The sequence below is a fragment of the Sardina pilchardus genome, chromosome 15, assembly GCF_963854185.1.
Source record: "Sardina pilchardus chromosome 15, fSarPil1.1, whole genome shotgun sequence".
NCBI classification, from domain to species: Eukaryota; Metazoa; Chordata; class Actinopteri; order Clupeiformes; family Clupeidae; genus Sardina; species Sardina pilchardus.
In genome coordinates, this window is record NC_085008.1 from 5,407,815 (window position 1) to 5,426,502 (window position 18,688).

Below are 18,688 nucleotides of genomic sequence, written 5' to 3' on the forward strand. Positions count from 1 at the left end.
CAACAGTTCCTTTTGTATCTTAATTTTTATTAATTAAATACACCATACTGGAGCAAACGTCTCTGAAAATATCACAAATAGATTTCTCTCTCATTCAGCATTATACGTTGGTGAAAATTTCTACTTTACCAACTATGATCTTCATGTTTATATGTCTGTCTGTCTGTTTGTCTGTCAGTCAGTCCGTGTCTGTCTGTCTGTCTGTCTGTGTCATGTTTGGAGTGGTTTCAGGATTGGAAGGGGGAGGGGTATGGCTAAGTTGTGTTTACTGGGAGCAGACTGTACTGTAGCCACATTGGACGAAAAACATTTACATGCATACATACATGGTAGTTTTTTTTTTTTTTTACAAATACACCAAGAGTGTTCGTGATTAGATTTTCGCACAAAAGAAAAGCCACGGATACTTCTTGTTAACCCAGTCTTTTGATTTTTTTTTTCTTTTTATATCACCCCAAAATGAAACACATTCCCTTTTACAACACTTAAAATATAGAGCGAGAAGATACCATGTCATGAAAGAAAAAGGAGGATAGATAAGAAAGCAAAATGGTTAAAAGGAAAGGAATATGGTACAGGACAAGTCAGGTCGCCCCACCCCCGAACAATTTTCAAAAACGGACACAAACAAGCGATTGCAGATTTTTTTGGGAACAAAAAGAAGAAAAAAATTGCTGTAGTTGATTAGCTTCTTTTGTCCTCTATTTCCTTCTGCACACTTCTTTTCACTTTCTTTCTTTCTCTCTCCCTGCCTTATTTCCTCTCCTTTTCTCTCAACCAGACCTCTTTCTCTCTCTCTCTCTCTCTCTCTCTCTCCGTGTGTCGGAGTTCCTCTGGCTCTGAGCAGTCTCTTTTGAGTCCAGGTTCATGGAGTCCTCAGAGAGTTCTCTCCAGTGCACATTTGCACAGAGCCTCATATGGCGTGTGTGTGTGTGTGTGGGAGGGGGTCTGTTTGCGATTGAAAATGTGTGTATAGTGTGTGTGAAGGGGGGCACAGGGAGAGAGGGAGTGGGGTCAGGGTTCTGCTGGACCTCGGCAGGCCATGGGGCTCGGGGTAGTTGCCTGGGCGGCTCGACTGCCGGGGCTGCTGAAGGTGCTGAAGCAGCGGAGTTCTGTAGGGCCGGCTCGGGCGAGGAGATTCTGGAGAGCGAGGAGTTGACCAGAGACCAGGGCACGGAGCAGGGGGAGCAGCGGATGGACAGCCAGCGGGCAGGCGGGGGTGGGGGTGGGGGGGGGGCAGGGGTTCCGAGACGTCTTGAGCACGAGGGTGAGCGAGGGCTGAAATGAAGGCACACATCCTGCTTCCTGCTGCAAGCCTCCTCCTAACAAACCTGAGAGATGGACACAAGGGACAAGATCGTCAGTCACTTGACCAAATCATAACGTTCAGACAATTCACAACAGTCAGTTTCCAATAAATGAGTGGCAGTGGAATACACAGTAGGTGATGGTGGTTAAAGGAATTATCATTTCAGCTTCTAGTCATCTCTGCAACCTCTCCTTCTAAACACCTCCTCAAAGCCCAAACAGGAAACGGCTGCCCATCAGTGCAGACAGGACGTCCCGCCTCCCACACCTGGACAGTTGCGGGCCATCGCCGGGCCATCGCCGGGCCACCCCCGTCCGGCTAGCCTGGCCGCCCGGTGCCGCTCCACCGCTAATGAGGCGGGGGCGTTAAACTGGGGGCCGCCTCCGCAATGACATCTCGGAGCGGCGGAACGCTATCGCACCCCTGCCAGGCCGCCCCGAGCAGCCCTCCCCCACCCCCAACCCCCCACACACACACCCCACACACACGTTACATTTATTGATCAGCCAGGCTTCAGGAGCCATCTGCCACTCTGTTTCCTGCACGTTAACTTGAAGGCGAGGCGTGTAAAGTCCTCCTGTCTCTCTCTCTCACTCTCTCTCTCTCTCTCTCTCTCTCTCTCTCTCTCTCTCTCTCTCTCTCTCTCTCTCTCTCTCTCTCTCTCTCTCTCTCTCTCTCTCTCTCTCTCTCTCTCTCTCTCTCTCTCTCTCTCTCTCTCTCTCTCTCACTCTCTCTCTCTCACTGTCTGTTTCGTGTAATTTTAACAACACTCAAAACACCGCCCCCAGGGTGTTGAGTTTCTGTGAAGCAGAAAAATGCTGAGAGAGTGAAGGAGAAAGAGAGAGAGAGCGAAGGAAAGAGAGAGAGGAAAAAAGGAACACAATTATGCTCTTGTCTGCCCCATTGTGCTATGTTTTCACAGGCAGCAAGAATGACTTTTCCTTTTTTTCCCTCCTACTGACCCCCTTCTTCTCTTCTCTTTCCCCCTTCTCTCTCTCTCTCTCTCTCCATCTCCTTTCTTTTGTTTTTAAGATTCTAGGGGGCAATTTACTTTTCCCTCCTTTCCTCAAATTACTAAGAGGGTTTGCAGTCTATTAGTAATTGCAAACCCCCTCCTCCTCCGCCTCCTCCTTCCTCTCTCCCCTCCCTCCCTCTCACCTCCACCTCCACCAGCACCCCCCACTTTCGGGGGGCTAATTAAAATGACGGAGGCTGGGAAGGTTGGGCTCCCCTGGGTGGAGGCTTGGCATGAGAAAGGTAATTTGTCTGTCCTGAACAAAGAGATTAGAGGCCAAGGAGCCAGGAAGCCCCTTTTAATAAATGAGCATCAAATGTCCTGTGCCACAGACATGGACAACACCAATTATGTCACCATGAAATCGCACATGAGAGGGAGGGGGGAGGGAGGAGGAGGGGGGGGGGTTTGAAAAAACAGACAGCGTCCATATCCGGCTAGAGAGTGTGTGAGTGTTTATGTGTTTATGTGTGTGCTGTGCATGTGGGTGTGTGGTTGTGTGGGTGTGAATGTCTGTACGTGTGTGTGAGTGTGTGCTGCCCCTCTTCTCTCCAGTCCCCTCCTCTTCCTGCTGCTCTCCTATAGTAGATCGCTCTCCTCTCTCCTATTCTCTCTCCTCCTGTCTTCTTCTACTCTCCTCTCCTCCCCTCTTCGCTCTCCTCCTCTTTTCTTCTACTCTCCTCTCCTTTTCTTCCCTCTTCTCTGTCCTCCTCTCTTTTTCCACTCTCCTCTCGCCTCTCCCCTTCTCTCCTTTCTCCTTCTCTCTTCTCCTTCTCTCCTCTTCTTCTCCTGATGGTATGGCTCACTGTTCCCTGCTCAACTCCATAACCCTGGCACCCAACCCGAGGCTAGTCCTGGCCAGCGCATGTCCAGTCTGGTTAGGGACAGCAGCAGAGCCCAAGCCCCGCCGCCACACACCAGAGCAGCACAAACCACCAGCACAAACCCTCCAGCAGCCCGCGAGAAAACAACGCGGGGAAATAAACAAATAAAAGGAAATAAACAAAGTCGGAGACTCACATTTAATAAAACTTCCTCCTCCTCCACCAGTTCCCAGCTGCCACGGCTGGGTCGCAGTGTATTAAGGAGTGCAGCAAGTCCCACCCACACCCCCCCTCGTGATGTTGTTTATTTATTTTTTTATTTTTCTCCTGGTGTGGAGGGAGGTGTCTGCGCATATTTAAGAATTCTCTCCTTGCTATAATTAAGGCAGCGTGGGCCAATATTCAGATTGCATTTTAGCATTAATAATTCAGGTGTTTTCACTACAATTGATGTCGGCACATAAATAAACAATGAGGCCTCATATTTACCGCGGCAGACGCGGTGCGGGAGAGTCAAGAGAAGAGTGAGGGGAGAGAGGGAGCGAGGGAGAGACAGAGAGAGAGGGAGTAAGTGAGTAAGTGAAATGAGAGAGAGAGAGAGAAAGTGAGAGAGAGAGAGCAGGGCTTAACCAGACATTTAAAATTAAGCTAGATAATGCAAAAGGCTTTCAATTTGAAACGCGAGGTGCTCTTAGCGCTGATTTGTTAAAGTGACAAGGCCTTAAAAGGCCCTCTGATGGCTGTGAGGGTGGAAAGAGGGAGAGGAGGGAGAGGGGCTTAATGGAGCTCTTTGCATCCCACTCTCACCACAACCAACACCCCCCATCCCCCCACCCCCCGACAACACCACTCCTCTACGCCTCCATCCCGCCACCACCCCACTGCCACTGCAGCATCACCTAGTCAAGGTGAAACACACACACACACACACACACACGGGCGGGCGTCTCGCCTTTCTCCGCCAGCCATCAGAGTTCTCTAGACACCTCCATCATTCACTCGCACGCTCTTTCCGTCGGGGTAAAAGGGACGTTCTTGCCTTGCGAGGCCTCGTTAGCGGGACCCTGTGCGATCCGATAGCCCAGTTAGCAGACTAAACAATCCATCCGCCACCACCGCCGACATTCCACCCTAAGCTACGCACACAGGCTTCTGCGTGGCCAGCACTGCCCTCTCCTCCTCCGTCTCGCTCCTGCTCTACTCAGATAGCAGGACCGTAAGGGCAATGCAAAGTCCACAGCAGAGAGAGAGAAAGAGAGAGAGAGAGAGAGAGACAGAGAGAGACAGAGAGAGAGAGATGACGAAAGAATGACCAAAACTCGGATACGGGGTGAAATCAGCAAACCACATTAAGACTGTGTGGCATATGACAAGCTTAGACTGACGCATAAAGTAGCATAAAGCTCATTAAAAACAGCTCCGATCAAGTGCTTTCTCAGGCATTCGTCAGGCCAGACTTCTAAGCATCCGTCTTGTTGTTCTGAAACGCTTCGTGAAATAAAGGCGATCCCCCCCCCCCCCCCCATTCTTGGCCCAGACGAATGGCGCAACAGCTTTCGGTGGCGCAGCGCAAAAGGGGGGTGACTGCCACTCCGTTAATGCCCCAGAAGTCCGAGCCATGGAAAAATCCATGGGCCATTCAGAAATAAAAATGTGTCTTTGGTCAATAAGGTTTAATACATATTTGCAGAGGGTTATTGCACAGTGGAGTGAATGAGTCAATGTCATCAATACACAATCAGAACGAGTCGCGATGAACTTTTCCCCCCTCTAGAGGCATGCTCATACACACATGCATGTTCGCATACACACACACGTACACACGCACACACACAGAGACGCACACACACACACACACACACACACACACACACACACACACACACACACAGACACAGACACACACACACACACAGCTCTGCTCGGCCCTGTCTCCTGCCCATGCCTGGGCTTGCGTTAGTAGCAGGCCTCTCATTTTTAAGGAGGTTGACATTAATTGATACAAATTAGCTCTCTGGGTGACATGGCTCGGCACTTCCGGGCTGTGGCCTGAGGCTTCGTTAAGCAGGACTGATGGGGCTGGACAGGTACAAATAGAGAGAGAGAGAGAGAGAGAGAGAGAGAGAGAGAGAGAAAGAGAGAGAGAGAGAGAGAGAGAGAGAGAGAGAGCGAAAGAGAGGGCTGCTCCTGCCCTGGCTGCACGATATAACGCTCACACTTGCTTAGCCTCACAAGCAAACGTGTTATGCGTTATTGTGTTAATGTGTCCAAAGTGTTTCTATGCTCTATGTTTTTAAGTCTCTGTCTGCTGTCATGTGTCTCATGGGCTGTTGTGTGATGGATGTGTTTTGTGTATGTGATTACGCTGTTGTACAGATCTGTGAAAATGAATTTCCCCACGGGGAGAAGACACTAAGTAACTCACTAGAAAAAAATCTAAAAACTAACCCATACAGCCACAACTGGGCACCATCACCCACTTATTATTTGTTTGCATAATTATACATTTTAGTTATTCATGTGCATTTACGTGTTCATACTCATGGGTAAATGGGCTGGCAGACAAAGCTTAGCAAAAAAACGAAAGGAAAACACTCCAACTAATTCAGCAACACACACAGTCGTGATTGTGCCTAATCAGATGGTGTGACCATGACAGAGGAGGAGGAGGCGGAGGAGGAGGAAGAGAATTGGAGGAGAGACAGTGGGACAGGCCACTGAGAGCCAGCTGACTGCCAGAGAGGAAGAGGAAGAGGAGAAGGAGGAGGGGGAGGAGGAGGCCGTTGGGCAAGGAGGGGGAGGGTTACCTTCTGGTCTGGCAGTAGTGGATTCGTCTGCAGTGAACTCAAGTGCCCGTTGATGAGTGCTGTGGGTCTGTCGTGTTCGCAGAACAGGCTGCCGTTGATGTAGTGGAACCGGTCACCGGGGACGAGCCGGTTCCGGCAGGTAGAACACGTGAAACACTGCACAGGGGAGAGAGAACACAAGTCTGTGTTAGCCACAATGCCCTTCATTGCCTTCTTAACACTGCCACAGTCACGAGAGTCAGTAAGCAGATTTGTAAGTCACATATGCAGTGATGCTGAGAAAATAGAACGCAACCATCAAATGCAGTGAATATGAAAAAAATCACAATAATCCTTTAATTAATTCCTTCACCCACCCACACCAAATGACAAAATTAATAAAACCATGGAGATGATTGGAAATTATTTGTAGTGAACCATTTTGCTTCCAACTTATAATATGGCAAAAGACAATATTCTTAAGTTATTAGCGTAAGCTTTACGCATAGAGTCCTTATCATTCTAAAAAGACAATATTCTCGACATTCACTTTATTTATAATGGCTCGGCTACTGAGATTCCTTTTATCTGAACGTTATGCCAAAAAGTTGATTTCATATTCTCAATGTCAAACTATATTTATTTGACTGATGGGTCGGTGAATAGCTGCTTTGCGAATGAATAGCAGAATTTTAGGTGTGCTGTTTCGCTGTCAGTTTTGTTTTACCATGTCGTAATCACTGTCCATACAATACTGTAGAATGACAGGATACAGAAATATACCAGTAAAGTATATTGTTAGTTTTTGTATTGATATAAATGCCGAGACAGCGCTTGTTTTTGCTGCTGTGTTGAATAAGGTAAAGTGAGTCATGGAGACTCATGAACAGCGTCCAGCCCGACATGTTGTGGTATCATGACAAAGTCGAGTCGCTTCCAAAAAAAAGACATGCAACAAATGTCTTCCCGGGCAAAAAAATACTCTAATGTGCTCACCCTGGTGAATCATTTGCCAGCTCAGATACTCAGTGACTAATACATTAGTAATAATGCAATTATTACAACAGATGTACTCTATTTACATGTGAATTGATCTGCATAAGCTGTTTCCAGGCTCTTAACTTTATAACAGATAAATCCCCAGACGAGGGATTAATAAAAGGATTAAAATTAAATGTTCATTTCCTTTCGTCTTCCATGATTTCCGTTTGGATTTTTTTTTTCTCTTTCTCTCATTTAGCTTGCCGAGGCCCAGTTGTGTGTTGCTTTTTTCCCCCCCGCCATGCTGGAGGTATGCTAAAGTGGGATTTCTGTGCTGCGCCGCATTCTGTATGTTCTGATTTCTAATTCAGGTTTGTGCTGTACTAACACTCTAAACTATGCCATTTACTCGGTTGCAGCCGGGTGAGACATCTGTGCCTCACAACGCTACAATTTGCCACGCGGAGTCAGATAGCTGCGCTGCTTTATTTCCACCTTATCTGCTCTGATAGCCGAGGCCCACTCACCTTGAGGTGGTACACGTTGCCTTGTGCCCGCATGACCAGTTCGCTCGCTGGGATGGACTGTCCGCACGCACTGCACGCCCCACTGTTCCCAAATAACCTGTAAACACACACAGCAACACACACGGGTAAGGGCCGAGTAACTGTGTGTATACAGAATGTGCAAATGCAAAGTATAAAATACACAACATTACACACATACAAAGACTACATAGCCAGATAAACAGAGGCCATGCTGATGAAATTCGACTGTTACCGCTGCAGTATATGGAATTGGAAAGTTGACGTCACAAAATGACTAAATCAGATGAGCATAGAGTACATGCATGAGTCGAAGGCTGCGGATTTGTGTTTGTATGGGCTGAAAGCCCTCAGAGAGTCTGGTTTTTCTAAAAAAAAAAAGAAAAAAGCCCAGCCCAGCCCAGCCCAGCCCTCTGCCCTGTGGTAACTGATGACGCACACCAGTACATAAATGCATGTGTTCTTTTTTCAGAAAGAAAAAAAATATGTAAAAATCCACCCATCTCAATGCCATTTCTAATAGTAGGAAATTCAAAATCACAACAATACCGGGAAAAAAAAAGTTCAAATCCACCATTCAGTGGCTCTGGAGTCCATCCACTAAACATTACCTTTGATAGGGGCTCTCTCTCTCTCTCTCTCCCTTTCTATCTTTTTTGCTACCTAATAATAACCAGGGAACATAAGCAATCAGAGACTAAGAGGATTTGATTGTACATCTAGGCGGAGACGCCACTGCTTTGGCCATTAGAGCTTGGGCTGGCGTTCTGTCAGGCCCGTGTTTCCATTAGAAGCCTCCAGCTCCCCGCTGCTGATATATAATGTGCATGGGGTTAACCTTTTCAATCATGGTGTCAACACTTTAGATTTGCTTCTGCTCATCTCTTTCGTCCCTAACCTTCTCCTTCTCCCGCTCCCTTCCTCTCTCTCTCTCTCCTCTCTCTCTTCCCCCCTTCCTCCTCCTCCTCCTCATGGTGCCACTTGATAATGAAATGCTTGCTCCGGCTTCCCTTCTATCTACCTTCGGAGTCCACAATTTAGATTACTTCATCTCGCCCAAGCAACAAACTGAATGAAATTTCGATTTGAGCAGAAAGTAATTTACCGGGATCTGGGCCCATTTGTCATCATATCTCACCGGGTGTTTGCTCTATCACTGCACTTTTCCTATGCAATCAAATAAGACCACAGCATCTGACATGCTCAGGAAGGAGGGGGAAGGAGAGAGGGAGAGAGGGAGCGAAGGAGGGAGGGAGGGAGAGAGGAAGAAGAGAGAGATATGGGGAACAGAGGGGAGTGGTTAGTGTGTGAGGCTGGTGTGTGAGTGTTCCTGCACATGAAGACATTTGGCTCCTACGGCTAATGAGCAATTTGAGAGAGAGAGAGAGAGAGAGCAGAAAATGAAATAACAAATGCCAAAGAAATGAAGGTTAATTATGTACAACACTGACCTCAAAATTCAACACAGGTTTCATGCGGTTTTTACAATAATTGTTTTTCTTTTTTTTCCTCCAAACATTATTATTGTATAATTTGCATTCCGCGATTTAGCTAGCTCGCCTGCTGCTCCATCACACCATGAATTGAGAGATATGATGAGGGCACAACCATCAAAGGAATCTTGTATGCCTGTATTGTCTTATCTGGTCTCACAGTAACATATGCATCCACTTTAAAGAAAATAAAACGTTCTCTAAACGTACTCAAAATGTAAGAAGGCAGAGTTGGGGAGGGGGTGGGGTGGGGGGGCTGTGACAGCATCCCATTAAAAAAAAAAACCTCTTTACAGGGAGCCGGAGACAAGCGTTGCCGTGGCAATCGATTGGAAAAGCTCAATCAAAACTCAATTTCAAAAGTAATTAGTTGGAGGTCCCGACGACAGCCGTGCGATTCCACTGCTCCGGTTCCAGTGCCAGATGAGGTGGCAAACGTCAAGCCAACACCTCGCAGAGACGCCGCTGTTGTGCGAAGAACATTTTTTTTTTTGGCGCGCGAATCTGCCAACTGGCCAGCCGCAAATAGGAGAGGAAGGAGGACACGGTTCCCTCAGACAAAAACCTAGCCAGCGCCTCCACCAGACGAGAGAGAAAGACCTCAGCGCCTCAAAAAAAAAAAATATCACAACACGATCTGAATGATCAACTTACGGAAAACAGACACTAATTTCACACAGACACTAAGATCCTAATTTAAAAGAGAACATTCTAAATTTCAGCTAATAACTCGTAACATGTTTTTGTACTCCATTTACTGATCTGCATACCTCACTGTGTTTTTATGACGGCTCTGTATGTATTTCTTCAAGGGGGAATTTTCAACAGCACTCTCACACATACACCAGATATGTTAACCAAAAGGACTCTAAAGATTAGCTTAGTCAGTAACCATTACATTTTATCAGGGGAATTCTAAACATGGCAGGTTAATGACTTGACCAGGGGATGGCTTCTGCTGATAGTGTTTGATTTAAAGGCCTGCAGGCTCCAGGGCACTCACTCAGGTTCCTATCAGTCTCCCTGGGTTAAGGCTTAAAAAAATATACCCCTCCTCCACTGAGCCTAACGTTGGGCTGACGTTGGGGTAGGGAGGGGAGGGGGGGGGGGCTCTGTTTGATGTCATTAAGTCCAAGGATCTTTCAATGCAATGAGGAAAATAGATTTGCAGATTGCCTTTCTGGCCCCTTTTCAAATGGGTAGATTTCAAAGGGTGGCCACTTGTTTTGTTGTTGTTGCTCTTGTTGTTTTACACCCTTTCTGAAGGCCTGCTTTGTCAAAAGATTGCTCCACTGACTAACAAACACCAACTACTTGTCTCTTTTCAGAATGGCGGGTGGGGGGGACAAGACTTGTCAGCACATACAAAGTCTGAAGCAATTCAAGCAAAGTCTCTGCTGCTCGTCTGTGATAATAACAGCAAGGAGGAATGCAACAAAGTGCAACATGGAGCAACATCCTGCTCGGCCATCTGGCATTGGCCCTCCTGTCCGACGGAACCTCTCAGCACAGGGTGGTGTGTGTGTGTGTGTGTGTGTGTGTGTGTGTGTGTGGGGAGGGGGGGGAGCAGAGTGGTACAACAATGATTCCTGCGACACAGTCCATTAAAAAATGCCTTTCTGCATCAGCAGCCAAAGCACCTTAAAAGCACTAGGCCATATTGATACTTAACTAAGGGCTTTGCATAATGGCAAGGCAGCATTAGAGCTGGGGAGAGGGAGAGAGGGAGAAAGAGAGAGAGACAGAGAAGAGAGAGGGAGAAAGAGAGGGGGTGGCAGGGAAGAGAGATAGAGGGGGTGTCAGTAGGAGAGGTTGAGGGCAGCAAAAACAGCCAAATTACACTTGGTTAATTCAGAGTAACAGATCTGGACCCCAAGTGTATTGAGGGCCTTGAATTAATTCTGTTATGACAAATCAAGATAAACGTTTCTCCTAAATTGCATACGATTTAATTAATTTTGGCGATCCCAATTTTATTTCCCCCCTCTTCCCCTCCCTCTCTGGCCTTCATAGTTCACATGCTCCCATGCTGTCACAGCGCTGGAGTGGGCAGGCTTCAAAGTGATATTAAATAACCCAACTATTAGATTTACCTAGCACGTCCTATTGGAAAAGTGCCATTTAATTACCAAGGCCTATTCAATTAAAGGGACAACATTTTTCCCCCTCAATCTCCGAGCTACATGATTGCTAGCTACCTAAATTGTTTCTCCTCTCTCTGTCCCCCTCCCATTCTTTCAATCCCCCCTCCTCTCTCTCTCTCTCTCTCTCTCTCTCTCTCTCTCTCTCCTCTCTCTCCCTCTCTCTATTACAGTAACCCCACACATATAATACCACCTCTGGCATATACACAAAATGATCCAAAGCAATCATGGCTTCAGCTCCAACCCCCCTCACTTTAAGGCTAAAGCTCACCAAATCTGTATCATCTGTGGGCCTCCAGTGGGCTGGGCCTCTGGTTTGCTTTGCTTTGCACACGCAAACACACACACACACGAGTAAAAGCGCCGGCCCTGTGCGTGATTGATATGTGATGGCTATCATTCCAGGTCATCTGCAGCATCTCCCATTAGGCGTAATGCAATGCATCTTCACTCATGTGTCCAAATCAATCCCTCCACCTTTTTTTATCCCCTTCCTCCACATCTTTTCTTTGCTTTTTCCCTCTTTTCAACAAACTAAAAAAAACAACACTGGCAGCATTCGTGACAGCATGGAGATATAACACCATTATTTACACTGCGAGGGCAATTTAATAATCCATTACAAAAATAAGAGTGGCTCCTTTAAAGCCTTGGAGGCATCTGGCCTTTGCAATAATCCTCCCTCTCTCTCTTTCTCTCCCTCTCTCCCCCTCTTCGTCCTTCGTTCTCTCCATCTCACTCTCTCTTTCCCTATCTCTCACTCCCTCCCTTCCACTCTGTCTCAAAAGCCAATTTGGTTAATTAAATGTTTTGTTTGCAATGTGGCTCTCATTCATTTCGGACACGTCATTGGGAGCAGAGTGGAGCCAGGGACCAGATCTCATTAGATAAAACCCATCAGGGCTAAAGGAAAATGGAGGGGGACTCTAATTAAAGCTTTTAATTGTGTGGACTCACTGTCAGATGTTTTCCTTTGTGTGTCTGTGTGTGTGTGTGTGTGTGTCTGTGTGTGTGTGTGTGTCTGTGAGTGTGTGTCTGTGAGTGTGTGTTTCTCTTATCTCTTATCCAGATCACAGGCTTGTGCCGAGCTGTGTTTTAGTTCCATTCTTCCAGCCGGGCACACTCATTACAAGTGGAAAGGTGTATGCACTGTCTCTTTCTCCCTCTCCCCCTCTCTCTGTCTCTCTCTCTCTCTCATTTTCTCTTCTCCCGCTTACCCTCATTTTAATTAGGTTGCAGGCCCCATTACGAGCGAGGTGTCCCTTTGACTTGATCCCATGCAGATAGGCAGAACGTGGAAGGACTAAAGGCGCAACTTGAAAGTTTTGGGCTCCTCCTGACACCTCTCCCTTTCTCGTCCTCCTTCTCTCTGTCTCCCTCCCTCCCTCCCTCTCTCTCTCTCTCTCTATCTGTCCACTGACACCCATCCATCTGAGCTTTGGCCAACCATTCAGGAGCCCGCTCCTGCCAAACAGGTCATTCTTCGACGACGAAGAAAGTTCAGGTCACGCTGCTCTGCTGCTCACACATGGTCCATGCGGTTGACATGCTGTGCGTGGACCGCCGAGGTATTTTCAAATATAGTCACGGCTCCCCAGCATAAAATAACAAGACTATGATTTCTCATGGGGTAATGATTTCCTAATTAAGTCAAAGTCAGGATTCACATTATCATATATTATTATTATATATTATTGTTATTATTATTATTATTAATAATAATAATAACAATAATAATAATAATAATAATATGCTAAAGTAAATCTAAGTAAAACTGTAGTGTGACTATCTTTTTTGAAGACGTTGGCTATAGTATCTCCCCCTAAATGGAACTAGTTAACAACAAACTTCTTTAATCCCATCGCAGTGAGTAAACAACTGTTACCAAATACCCCCACCCACAGCCTGGCCCTCTTCTCCCCGACTCCCCTTCCCGTGTGTCCTTCTCGGAGTAAAGTAGTCGTGCAAGCGAGCGGTCAGGCAGTCAGGGGTAGCCATGCCACATTAGCTGAATGAGAGAGCCGTCACCGGCCTCTGCTTAAGTGTCAGATGCACTTACATAAATATTTAAAAGGGTCCTTTTTGCTAATTAAATTGTCTCTTTCAGATACACAAAATATGGCGGACCAGGGCAAGCAAGCCCTTTTAAATTCCACCTGAGCTGAAGGTCAGCGCTGCCCGACACCGTAGAAGTCTCTAGCGTCTGGTAAAATAAACAAAAGAATGAAGAGGCTAGTCGTTTCACTCCTGATGCTAAATGGAGAGATGGAGAAGGAGGCAGACAAAAAAAGCAAAGGCCGGCAAAAATCACAGATGTTCAGAGCGGCGAATCTTCAGCCCCTCTCAGGCTGTCAACAAGTCGACAGTTTGAACCTCGTTCTCTCTTTTCTCTTTACGAGAGGAGAAGCTTCTAGGAGTTCCCTTTTAAATAGACATGTCGATGGCAGAGTTTTAACATGTGCACTCTCCACGGAAAGTGCATTCCAAAGTCCAAAATAAGGTCATTAAACCTCCCATAACTTTTCCCTCCACCATATTCCTCATTCCTTGTGTCAAAAACAGCCGTCGCCACAATCACACACACGTGCACACACACACACACACCAGGCGATGAAAGCTCATCTGACAAATTGTCCAATTTTTCCAGTGCAGACCATGCGTGCCATCTCTTTCATATCAGATCATAACACTGTCATTACCAAATAATGATCTAGCAGCAGCTGTCCATGCCTGTGTCTATCTTTGCAGATAATGCAGCAGGGTTTTACGCAATGTGTCTAAAAAGATCCAAGCAAAACATCCAATCAAACCCACTTGCTTTCACACACGCACCTAAATGTGGAGCTGAATCAACCAGTACCTCACAGACAGGCCCCCCCCCACCCCACATACACACACACACACACACACATACATACACACACACACACACACGCACACACACCTGATGTAATCGTTTCTGCAGAGGATCATGCCGCTCTTGGTGTAGCACGAGGTGCCGATCTCGCCCAGCTGGGCCTGGCAGCAGGAGCACTTGAGGCAGCGGCTGTGCCAGTAGCTGTCCATGGCGTAGAGCAGAAAGCGGTCGGCGATCTTGCCTCCGCAGCCGGCACAGCGCTTCCACGAGAGGGAGCCGGCTCCCACGGGCGGTGGCTGGGTACTTCCTCCTGGGTTCACCATTGTCCCTGTTGTGTGACAGACACACACACACACACACACACACACACACACACACACACACACACACAAAGGACATTCATACATGCATCCATGCATACCAGACGCAACCATATGGACAAACAGACGGGTATGTGCATACCAACACAAATGTAAACATACATACATGCCCACAGACACACACACACACACACACACAAACAGAGAAAGAGAGAGAGACAACAGAGTTACGGTTAGAGGAATATGTACAAAGTCAGGCAGGTGACAAAAGTTGAGGCAACAGTCTCTTGTGTTTGAGAGACGCCACCACACACATCCTGTGAAGCTCACTGGCCGCTGTATTAGTTTCCACAGCGCTGAGGCTTATTGTGATTAGGCCACGGTGCTAATCAGGTCCTGTGGAGGCCTCAATTATTCAAACAGTCGGTGAATTAAAACATTTAACAGGGCCTCTGTGAAACCTGCCTGTCACCTCCAATGTCCTCAAGGCAGTGAAGGCAGGAGATCAGAAGCAGGGCATGTATTGACTATGTGTAGCCTAAAGGCGCTTGGTGAGGAAACAACGAGGAAGGAAAACTTAGCTTCAATTGTGTGTGCATTATTGGTCTGTTATATGCAAAGGCACTCAGTCCTTCTGAAAGCTAAGCTCAAACATACAGCGCAAGTCAAACTGGATTAGCCCTAAAGCCTGTTGCCTAATTTCCAGTCTTTGTTCTTTTTCAACCTTTTTGAAATAAATACTTCAAGGCACCCGGTTTGTGACTGTCCAAAGTATTACCCCCTGACAACACCCAAAAACTATTGAAAACTTGAACCTGACTCATTTTGTCAGGCTGCAGATCAGCCTAGGTCACTGTTCTCCAAGGCACATCTACCTCAAGATAAAGTCTTGCTGTCAGACGTCGGGTCAAACTCTATGACCAATCCTTTGAGTATATGTAGTAATTTTGGGATGAAGTGAAATAAGAAAATGACTTAATTTGACAGCGACTTAGCTAACTCGTTAATGTTGGAGATCCAGGCCCAGACAAACATGCACAGTTCGATCATATGCACGTCTGAAACAATGTCATATGGTTCAGACAACAACGTAAGCTACTTGGTAGTATACGGCGAGTTAGTATTGTAACAACAAACCAACACGTTCTCAATTATTGCAACATTCTAACATCCTACGTCTTATTCCCCTCTCTCGCCATTATCTAGGCTATCCTACTGTTGTTATTTATATGCAGTGCACGTATGTCTGTTTCAGTCTTCAACCGATATTTTAATTTTTAATCCTTTTCCAATTTCGTAGGGCAGGCAGTCTTCATGGCGAGCTAAGCCAAATCTTTGTTGAAAGGTAATTAGAGGAGAGAGGAGAGGAGGGGGAGAAAAGCATTGCACTGAGAGAAGCATTCACTAACCCCATTAGGGAAGGCTCTTAGGGACAAGCAATACCTCAGTGCTGATTAAATCTAAGAAGAGATGAATCAAAAAGTCCGCCCCGAAAGTGACTCCTGAGATAAATAAGATCGGACCGTCCTCAAGTTTCATTCCGAGTTGGGTAGAGAGGGGATTTGGAGAGGGGGTGGGGGAGCTTTTAACTTAAATGGTCTAAGTCAAGTAATTACATGGGCAGACAATTTAGGCATCGTCTTAGAAGTAGCCAGGAAAATATAAAAACACAGCGACGAGCGGGAATGTCAACGGATCCCTATTTGATACAGAAGGTAAAACAAAGCAAGAAGGGTGTTGGCAAAAATCACATTACTATCCTGCAATCACGTTACCAACAATATCAGATAGGCCTAATCCATATATATTTAGGATGACAGTACCCTTTGTAAATAGTTGTGTAGCGAAGCTCTAACCATATCCACATTTTTACACTGGCCTTGCTGAATTTTAACAAAGTAACGAGGGAGTTCAGTTCACATAATCGCGCGCTCATTATCTTGTGCAGTCCTGAAATACTGCCAACCAGCAACAACTGTGTTCTTATGCGCTGTTATTTTTGCATCATACGGGTTGCATTCATCTTAAAGTAACGTTGACACTGTTGGAAAGTTCAGAATATTAAACATTACTCTGGTGCACACCCACCTCTTTTGTCCCTTTTTAGTGTAATGATTGGATCTTCCAGTTCACGCCGGGTAATATGAAAATGCAATAAGCAACAGTCCCACGGAAGTCGACCGACGGCTTGGCAAGAGCCTACAGTTATAGCGGTGGTCCAGCAGTCCGAGAGGAATCGCACCAAGTCCGTTGGATAGTGCGCGTCTGAATGGTGTTGAACTGCAGAGGGAAAGGCAAATGGAGCTTTCAGATTATATTTCCACTAGAGCAGTCCTGGTTTGCCGTCTCTCCTGTTCTTTTAGCAGCTGCTGCTCTACCAAAAATGACAAAGTTGTGACGCGAAGTCAGTTATTTCCAGGTAGTGTCTCTGCCATACAAATGTGACCAAAATGCGCGTTAATTAATTATGGTCGTCTTCCCTCTTGCTCTGCTCCCGTCGGAATGTCTCGTCTGCAGTCGGCCGTCGCTGTACATGTGTCAGTGACAGCAGAAAAATCCTAACTAAACCTCCTCTTGCTGGATGACGTCAATCACTGGCTAGCCAATCCCGACGCGCTCCATTCAAGCGGAATAACAAATCTAGCCAATCACAAGAATGCGAAATAGGCTTGGACACTTCGGAGTAAAGGAGGAAAAATGCAGTTGAGTGTGCAGGCTTCTCGCAGTTAAAACACTGTCCCTGGAGCCCTCAGAAGTCACAACGGCACGCCCTTCTATAGCCAGTGTAAATAGTCTGCATCATAAATTTTACTGAATGTAAGTAACCAATTCACTATTGCAGCGTAAAATATATTGCTACGTTCAGTCATTCTCATAACCTTAAAAAGCTACAGTTGCCTTCGTGGTGTAATTTCGTATATGTCTACTCATTGCCAATGTTGTTCCAACACGTAGCCTATGTTGTAAGACACAGCGCGTAAAATGAGATTGGCAAACGCATTATTTTTAGTAGCATAGGCTACTGGATGTGTCTTTGATAACGCATTTATCCCTCTCAAAATGATTGTATGTGTGTTCCACATGCATTTTTTTTTTTAATATTATATTTTGCGTTTAAATGTACATGGAAGTGGACATAGCCTGACAATCGTTCGCAGAGAAAAACATCCACACGTGTTATGCTGTCTGACTGCCTTACCGCTTGCTGTTTTTCGAAGCTCTTGCATAGTGGCGCCATCCTCTGAGCACTAGCAATAATTGCATTTTCGACTAGAAGCTTTCAATGGCCATCAACTCCAGTACCAATTCATGATCAATTATCAATTATGATTAACAGTCACAAAGACAGTAGTTAATTTATATATATATATATATATATATATATATATATATATATATATATATATATATATATATATATATATATATATATATATATATGTATTAAGTCAGATTAAACTTGATTGGACTAGCACATACCAGTTGTCACAGTAGGCTACAGTGGAACCACAGTTCAATCCCAAACAGAAGGTTAAAATGACAGAATTGGCCTGTATGTTTTTGATACTTTATATATAATTATGCCTACACTTAACTGCAATAACTGTGTGTTGCCTACAGGGAATTATCTATTACCGCTGTTCAGTGAGACAGGTCTCAGGCCTCATAGATAGAATGATGCTCAAATTTAATATTATTACACAAAGTCTCAGAAGAATCTCTTCTTTTGAATCAGTAGAAAACTCGATTATAGAGACCAGCTAGATATGAACTCCATTATTCAAGAGTGTCTAGAAAATTGAAGAGTTAACATTCTCAATTTGCAAGAAAATAATAACGAAGAGAGAGAAAATCAGAGTGGTTCTCTGGTGATGAGGCCAAGCATCTAGGAGGAGTCGACACATTCTTTTATCCTTCTATGCTACACAATTGTGAAAATCTTGTTGCGACCATGTAACATTCTTTCACTGTCATGAGCATAATCAGTCACTGTTGTCATTAACAGAGAAAGGTGATCAGTGTAGACAATACTCTTCCGCCATTCTTGACTCGTGTCTACATCAGACTGAGCAGATGTCCACTTTTTTTGCACGTCACACAGGAATGATCAATGTCTGAGTGATGCCGATCATCTGACTGAGTGTGGAGCTCTGAAGACATTTGAAAGAGACCAAGATTCTGGTCATAGGAGGAAACTTGGCTCGGAACTGGTTGGTTGTTCTTAAGTGGAACAGCTTAAATAACCAGAATGATGCTGTATGCTAGCACTAGCTTTACGAGATAATACAGTATACACATGTCAAACATGCTTCACCTTAGCCAAAATCTGACAAATATAATATAATGTTTACAGTGGCGCGCACATTCCTGGTTCATTAATACCTGCAGTCTTTGTCTTTGGAAACCAAAAAAT

The 18,688-nt window shown here is 45.6% G+C and overlaps 1 protein-coding gene across 1 annotated transcript; it reads right to left on the reverse strand.

Moving 5' to 3' along the window:
* Positions 1-780: 780 nt before the first annotated feature.
* Positions 781-16,795, reverse strand: lmo4b (LIM domain only 4b). The gene is made up of 5 exons (XM_062556917.1): positions 16,363-16,795; positions 14,042-14,282; positions 7,443-7,539; positions 5,956-6,111; positions 781-1,331 (listed from the first exon to the last, which is right to left on the reverse strand). Exons 2-5 carry the CDS (start codon positions 14,275-14,277, stop codon positions 1,323-1,325), a joined length of 498 nt encoding a protein of 165 aa, XP_062412901.1. The 5' UTR covers positions 14,278-14,282; positions 16,363-16,795; the 3' UTR covers positions 781-1,322.
* Positions 16,796-18,688: the final 1,893 nt, after the last annotated feature.